General features: G+C 31.9%; 1 protein-coding gene across 1 annotated transcript in view; it reads right to left on the bottom strand.

Moving 5' to 3' along the window:
• LOC106466747 (endoplasmic reticulum aminopeptidase 2-like) overlaps positions 1–8,981 on the bottom strand; it is a 175,947-nt gene that overhangs the window by 114,850 nt on the left and 52,116 nt on the right. The window contains 3 exon segments of the mRNA XM_022394821.1: positions 2,998–3,132; positions 3,646–3,759; positions 7,143–7,297. Coding sequence (XP_022250529.1) covers positions 2,998–3,132; positions 3,646–3,759; positions 7,143–7,297 — 404 coding nt within the window.

Genomic DNA, 8,981 nt, shown 5'->3' with positions numbered 1-8,981 from the left:
ATACATTATATATGTATATAGATTATTGCTCTTTTGAAATAACTTCTTAAACATATTTTTCCTAAAACAAAGAACAGTAGATAAAGAAGTAAAGAAAAAATTATCTCTTCTAGTTTCAATCCTTTGTACTCGTTTGCTGCTAGATGCAGGTTGCTAAGCCTTTAAAAATTTTGCACATGGAGGATATTAAACAATATTTTTTTTTGGTTTTATATATAAATTTGATTAACTAAATAATCATAAATTACTACATTAATACTATAGAATTCCACTATAATTTATAAAGCTTAGTAACTAAGATGTATTTTAGTCTAAAAATATATAAAATTTCGAGCAGACTAAAGACACACCCTAACGAGTTGAAATATTGGTTCAAAAGAAATAATTGGCACCAAGTCCATTAAAATGACTGAGAAAGCTACTAGGGTGACATTCTGAGCTTCCTATTGGTTATTCATATCATATATAGGAGTAAGTGTATATAAGGGAGCACTTCCAAAAATGGAAAGAGGTGGATAAGGTGCCACTATGTTTGATTTATTACATGAGCAATATCTTAGTAAACTGAAAAAATAAGAGGCTCTTATTTTAAATTCTAGCTTGTCAATATTGGTAATTTGAGTTTCTAATTCATTCAAAACTATAGACTTAGTATTTTGACTTCACAAACATCTAATTTGAACCAGTGCTGCATTAAACATACCATGTGACACACAAAAATCAATATTTATCTGTTGTTGTTTTTAATATTTGCTTTTAAGTTAAGAAATTGAGTACTATATATATAGTACAAAATTTGAATTGTAATCTACAGTTTAATACCAAAGTTATTGACATAAATACATGAAACAGTAGTTCAAAAATGTATTTGCTTTTAAATTAAGAAATTGAGTATTATATATAGTATTAAAATTTGAATTGTAATCTACAGTTTGATACTAAACTTATTGACATAAATTCATGAAATAGTAGTTCAATAAAATTTTGAATGCAAGACAACAAAGGAGATGATGTGGCTATTCACCCGTGATCGAAAGGGTTAAATAATGCACCAAAGAATATAGACTAATAACATGTAAAAATTAGACAATTTCCCCTAACTCTCAAAATTTTTCTGGCTTTCTAACTATGGGACAAGAGCTATCACAAATTCATCCAAGCTAGTCATTAACTTTCCCATAGGAATGAAGCTTGTACTCTGAGTGAAATACGTCATTTGATAGATAAAATCCTTGACTTTCTATTGGTTATAGGTAATATATAATTAAATGTAAAAGAGAACTATTATCAAAGTCTGAAACAAAGGATGTGACAGGTAGGTGTGGCAGGACAGATGTGATTTTCTATTTCATAGCTCTGTAACCAAAAAAAATTGAAGGCTATAAAAATTATGGTTTGTCTGAGCAATGACAATACTATATGAAGCAATTTATGTTTAATTTTGTACATTTTGAAGGGATGTTGGAGAAAATAGAAATGCCTAGAAAAAATGTGTTACATGTGTAACACTAGGAGTAGGTCAGGATTTTTTAAAATATTTCATGAATTAAGAACTTAAAACTTATATACTATTAAAATATGGATTATTAGCTAAGTTTTTATGCCATATTAATTGGTATAACATGAACAAAAAGTAGTTTAATAAACTTTTGAATGTTAGTCACTGAAACCTTGTGTCATGTGCAGTAAAGGATGCCCATCACAAAAGTGTTAACCCAATCACTGTGGCTACAATTTATATATTTCCCAGTGCACTGGGAAATATACATCCCAGCTGCAGTGAAAGGGTTAATTGGTGATATTAGCATTTGGAATAATACAGTACAACTTTATGTGGTATATTACTATTGTAAGGATGATATGAAAGAAGTACTATTTTAGGCTCTAAAACCTAACTTTAACTATACAATGGTTTTAAAATCAATAATTCTGCTCATCAGAAAAATGTAGCACTCCCATGAGTAGCCACTAAAACACATCAAAAATGTCGTGCAAAAAGCAAAATTGAGACAATACTTGAAAAACATCCATTATGACCAAACACTTCTTGCGGCAAAACATATTATCCAAAAAGAAATACAAACACCATGATGACAGATATAATCCTAATATTTCACAATTAAGTTCTCAAAACCTTTGTAGGGTTGAGTTGAGCACCAGGTGACAGTCTGAGTGGTTATGCTGACTTCATATGGAGGCTGGCTGCCTTTTAGGAGGTGGAAAAGTTCTTCTACCAATGTTATCCGTGGTCTTCTGGCTGTATAATGTCCTACTGATTCCACATCTCTTCCTTTTCTTGACAAGGTTTTACTGCTTCAACCTCTGCCCAATCTTGACATTCTTTCTAGGCTGATTTCCACAGCTTCCCATGGTACCAGATGTTTATTCCACATGGGGCATCTGTGATCTGGTGGTGACCAATTACCTTAGCACCTGTCCACAAATTACTGTCTTCTGAGGTGCCTTTCAGGCAATCTCCTACTTGGTTGATGTCTGAACTTCACAGTGGAGCTGGAATGTTCTAACTGAAAAGGGCAGTGACTTAATGGTGAAATGTACTGTTATTACACTACAAAGCACCAGTGAAGAATCTTGCCAGAAAGCTCAGCATCGTTGTATAGGTTTCTAGATTGTCTTGTCCACTAAATCTTCTATTCTTCAAAAAATACCTCACACATGAAGTTATCACTACTGACATTATGTCACCTATGCTAGGTAGAGTTGAATCTCATGGTGGGGTTCGTAAAAGTAAGGCTTATTATTACCTAAAATATAACAACTTAATAATTGTATTGCAAAAAAATGAGGAACATTTTTTTGAAAATGCTTAGAAGTTAAGAAAGTGCAACTGTAAAACTGTTGTTTAAAAGGATATTACCACAGTTAATTGCTGTTAATGTTTAGCAAGATATAAGGTTAAGCAAAGCAATGTATGAGAATTTACTTTGGTAAACTGTAAATTATCTATCAAAAGTAAAAGGTTTTAAATTGACTTACCTTTTTATAGGATATGGCATCAAAATTAGCACTGATTTCAGCTGGATCCTTTACATCAGAGGTAATAGGATGAGAAGATTTTAAGCTGTCCATTTGAAGTGCATGTTGGGTGACAGAGAAAATGAACTGTTCTTTCTGCAAACCAAAAAACCAAGTAAGAAAAAGTTCAACAAAAATCTTTTGAAAGATGAAACATTATATAAACATGTAATTAACTTGTATGGACTTAGCGTGTTTTTCAAGTTTACAGCAATGCTAGGAGATTACACTGAACATAATTATTAACTATACTATAGCCTCTACCATAAACTCATACTGAAACCTGTTAATAGTAATATGTAGTTTCACTAAAACCATTTCATTAGTAGTTGGTTAGAAGTACAAACCAAACGTTCAGAACTGTATTCAAATTTAATTTTTTTCACTTAATGATGGTACTTTTAACACTGCATCATTCTTCAACAGTATCTTTTGAAAAAAAATTTGTTGATATACACCTTACATGGTATACCTTTAGCCACATATTCCAGATAAATATAAAGAAAAAATTATCAGCATACATCACTTAATATATTTCAGTGTACCTGACACTCAAAGCAAATGCAAATGTATATGTTCATAAAATACAAGCATGAAATTGACACCCACCACTTGCCACTCAGGCTTAAGAAAATCAGCTCCTATGAATTCAACATAAGTGGCAAAGCCTTCATTTAGCCACAGATCATTCCACCATTTCATTGTAACCAAGTTTCCAAACCACTAGAAAAATAAATTTGGCAGTGTTTATGAGTTACTCAAGAATTATAGTGAAACAAGTTTAATGTCATAAAGCTGCCTAGCTGCTTTATGTATCAGATAATGAGAATATTAGATTGACAGTTTGAAACTGATAAAAGAGCATATTTCATGTATCTATTGCACTTACATTAAAATATCTTAACATTCTGATGAAACAATTAACAAAGAGATTAGCAAAACATATATTTAACATATATATAAAGTATATTTCAGAAACATGAACTATCAACTATTCTTCTTCAGAACTTTCTGGGTCTTATGAAATCTACTATATTTTAACAGTATTTAGATATACACTATCCTACCAAAAGTCATAGGACACACCTCTGATTGCAGGAAAATGGATGTGATGATGAAATATGCAAATATAAAGTGATCAGCAGTTTGCTTGGAAGTCATTTCGACCTTGTATGCTGAATGATAAGAACTCAGAAAAAGCTAACAGAGTTTCAGAGAGGAAGGATAGTTGGATGTCATTTGGAGAAAATGTCTGTACATACTATTGCGGGACAATAAAACATTCCCAGGTCAACTATTGGAAAAGTGCTAAAGAAACGGAAGACCACAGGTGATAATGAGCCCAAGAAATGACCAGGTAGTTGTAAAATACTGACTGACAGGAGCCAATGCACCTTGAGAAGGCTGGTTACCTCATCTCCCATCGGACTCTAGATAATCTGTACTTGGAGATGCAAGCAGCCACAGGCAATTCTATAAGTGTTTTCACAACACATCAAGAGCTGCAGCCCACAAGCCTCTGATATCAAAAACAAATACCCACCATCGACTGGCATGGAGCAAGTCAAACCAAACCTGGACTGTGGATCAATGGAAATCAGTCCTGTGGAGCAACTAGCCGCGCTACACACACTTTTCCAGTTTGATGGATGTGTTTGTATATGGAGGATGCCTGGAGAACTCTTATTACCGGAGTGTGTTGTCCCAACAGTGAAGTTTTGAGGTGGTGGTATCATGGTCTGGGGGTGCTCCTCATGTATGAACTAGGTCCACTGGTCACAGTGCTTAGATCCATGAATGCTGAGTCCAACATCGATGTTCTGAACAATTCTGTGTGTCCTACATTGTGGCAATTTTATGGTACCGGCCTTTACACCTTGCAATATGATAATGCTCCATGTCACAAAGCAAAGATTGTGAAAGCGTCGTTTGAAGAGAATAACATTAGAACATTGCAGTGGCCAGCACAGAGCCCTGACCTCAACCTAACTAAACATCTTTGGGATGAACTGGAACACCAAATTAGGGAAAGGCCAAGATGGCCCTCTTCAGTAATGGAGCCTTACTAATGCTTTAAAGGACGTGTGGAGCACAATACCACCAGCTTTCTACTAGAAATTAGCAGACAGTTTTCCTCGACACATTGAAGCAGTCATTAAGACAAAAGGCAGGCCAACATGCTAATAATTTCTTGGAATAAAGACGTTTTATTCATAACTATCTGTGTCCCATGACTTTTGGTAGGATAGTGTACATTGCATGTTAAACTTGCTAAAATTTAACAGTGTTAACAATAGATAAACTCATGACCTTTCAGAATAGCAACTAAGAGCATCACTTTGTGTAATACTCATTTGATATAATGCAATACAATAAAAAAGATTAATGTCATATAAATGACAACCAAGAGAGTAATTACATTTCACAACTTTATACTATGTTATTGGAAAGATTTAACAAAACATCTCAAAACAAAACCTTTCTAAACTATGCCCCAAAATAATGTTTTTAAAGGATTTTAAGTGTTAGAATTATCTTAAGCTAACTTTTATTAACCCTGAATTTCTGACTTAACCAGGCCAAAATACATAAAATTCGATGATAAATTTTCACATCATCAATACAGGTTCCAACTGATTAACAAAGTTAACCTATTTTGATAAAGATCAATCACTGTTTTCAGTGTAAACTTGCAAGAAACTTATAAATTTCAGTGCAAACAATAAATAGAAATACTTGAATAAAAGCAGTAACAAAAGATAGCCTCTACAAAGTTTGAAATCTCTCTCTTTGCCTTCTTTTCCTTGAAAACTTTTTTTCAATGGACATCCCATCTTGGTCACACCCATGTCAACTGCATTTATTACAAGTGAAACCCCCTTTTCATTTTGTAGCTGCAAGTAATTAGAAGCACAGTGTGTCTTCTGATGTTTTCATTGTTCTATATTTGTTTTCTATGCTTTAATGTAGCAAACAGCACAGAAAAAAAGACAACTTCTGGCCAGAAAGTGAAAAATACTGTCTTTATAGAATGTAAGCCCTGATTCACAATTATCATTCTAGCATACTTTTTAGTATATTCAAAAATTTTTTAGATGTTCATACCCATTTCTTTATTCCTCAGTCAAATATATATCTTACCAACTTTTGTTTGACGCTAATCAATAGAAACGAATTATTATTGTTATGGAACACACTGGGAATATTATTTTACTGTGTCTTACATTATAAAGAAATACATTTCAACTACTATCATGAATTTTGTAAATAGCTGTATACTCATCTGCAAAGTTCAAGCAAAAAATTAGATTGAACTGACATGATCAAACCTAAATTATATGAAACAAGCTCTTGTGTTTTGTAGATTTACACTGTAGTGTGTATAAGCTTAACAATACCTTGTGCTGTTACATTTACAAGACTTATTATGTGATGTTTAGTACCTGCAAGTCAAATTCCATATATACTATTTTTTATGTGATTACTTTCATTCTGCTTAGGGTACAAAATGAAAAAAAAACAAAAGAATATGGCTGCCGGAAATTTGTTTACCATTATATATTAATTAGCTCAATATATGCTTCTGCTAAGACTGGGCATATAAGATTTCAGTTACAGTAATTTATATAATGCAGGTTTCTACGTATCTACTACATATGTATTTGGTGCTTGAACTAAGGTTTGGGTTTTTGATGGCTCAATCATCACAGTAAGCTTTCTTACTGAGTGCCTCATAGCAGCCAAATACAAATTATCTTGGGAAACTTTCCATCCCATCACAAAATGTTTGCAATAAATAGCATACTTTGTATCTCACATGTCCATACTCTCCTATCTGAAGATAGCAAAAACTTAGAAACAGTCTTTCTCGTGAATAATAATTAGACCCCTGGGAACATCACCCAATATAATATTCTTAAGGTCATATAATACACTTAATACAATCATCTTGCAACACAATACATATTGTTTATACTCAGTGAGCAAACTTTCTAAATAGAAAAGCATAAAAAACATTTCACAAAACAAAATTACAATCATAATCCTGTTCTGTATAAAAAAATTAAACTCTGAAAATTCATACATTTATACTTTTTATTTCTTACCTGATGAGCTAATTCATGAGCAATAACAATTGCTACCAACTCTTGGCTGTCTGAAGAAGACTCCTTTGGATCATGCAGTATGGCACTCATTCTGTAGGTCACAAGTCCCCAATTTTCCATAGCTCCAGCCGAAAAATCAGGTATAGCAGCCATATCTGGTAAAAATAAATAAATATTCACGATACAGCTAGAGAGAGAGCAAACTCATTGTTCTTTAACACTAGCTTAAACCATCAATTGATAATGTATTTCATTTCTGATTTTTTCCTATCTTTATTTTATGTTCTATTATAGTTTTTGTTAGTAAAGCATGTCCACAGTCAGTGCTAAGAATACCCCATACTACTGCTTCAAATTTGTCCCTGAAAATTTGCCTTTTTGTTGGATGAGTAAAAATTATACATTCATGTTGGAATGTTTTATAATGAATGGAAAGGTCTTTCTCTTCTCACTTATAATGACAGGAATACCTATACAATTATATTGGTATCTGGTCAAAACATGTACAATTTCCTTCTAAAAAAAAAGACTAATGTAACTATACATTTTCTAGTCAAATCAAATAATCTCTTTTATAAAAGAAATTGGCAAATAGCTTGTCTGAGTAGTCGTTTTTCAGTTAGACATCGGCATTTATTCAGTTGCTTCCTCACATTAAATGTTAGAGGTATTTATGGGAAACTAAAAAATAATTGGTAACCCCTAAAATAATAATTCAAAGCAAATTATTTTAAAGAGTATTACAAAAAAGATACTTATTCAGACGGCTGAAGCTTTGGTCAATCAAATTTAAGTTTTTTGTTCTTCACAACTTTAATTTTTTCTTTAATGTACACCTTTTACTGTGTTTACCATAGTATTATTATACATTTTTCATTTCCAAATTTCTGTAGTCAAATAACAGACACGATTAATAATTGATAGAGTAATTAATCTGACCCAAGGCAAGTAAATATAATAAAGATTAGCACAAGTATAGTATTGACTAGCTCATCTAACCTTTACTCAAATAAACATTTGATAAGACACAAAAGTAATTTTAACATACTTGTCAAAATTAAGTTTCAATTTTAAGATTTCTAACAAAAAAGCTTTCTTTTTTTAAAAACTTTTTACGTCCTGTCCATAAAAACAATTTACTTAGAAAACCTTTTGCTTTCTCATTAAAATTTCCATCTCATAAGTCAGTGACCTTTGTTTGTTTCTTATGCTGCTGAGGTCCTGATGCTGTAGGCATGTTTAAGTCACTAAATACTGTAAGCCATGCTTTTAGATGGCAAAGTTACACTGAGCAAAAAATACAGCTATAATGTATTATACCACCAAGTTCAAACACTTGATTTTAATAGTCTGAAATATGCTACATGGTGGAAAAAATAACATAATTATTAATATTATAATTAATGTACCACTCCTCAATGAGACATAACTACAGTGATATCTTTAACACTTTGGCTGCAGCCTACTTAATATTGTAAGTAAGTATGCAACTTTCATTTAAGTTCTTTACAAAAATGAAAATAGTGGATCAAATTCTTTTAAATTTGAGATGAAAGGTCCTATAAGTATGTAGTTTTTGAAAAATAAGATATTTAATTTTGATTTTTCTAAAGCAATGTTTTTCTCATGTTACCTATCCAACATGAAAAGTAATTTTCATTTTAAAATTAAAAATACTTTTATGCATCAGAAAAATTTCAAATTTCACATGTGAAATCTTTATAATGTCCAGATAGGTATCAAATGTTTCTTAAGAAAAACTTTATATTTTATCTGTTATTTTCACAAACAAATATCTGTACGGGTTTGGCCGATTTGACTGATCTCGTAACCACCATA

Source organism: Limulus polyphemus, unplaced genomic scaffold (genome assembly GCF_000517525.1).
Source record: "Limulus polyphemus unplaced genomic scaffold, Limulus_polyphemus-2.1.2 Scaffold2368, whole genome shotgun sequence".
Taxonomy (NCBI): Eukaryota; Metazoa; Arthropoda; class Merostomata; order Xiphosura; family Limulidae; genus Limulus; species Limulus polyphemus.
This window is presented reverse-complemented; position numbering and strand designations above follow the sequence as displayed.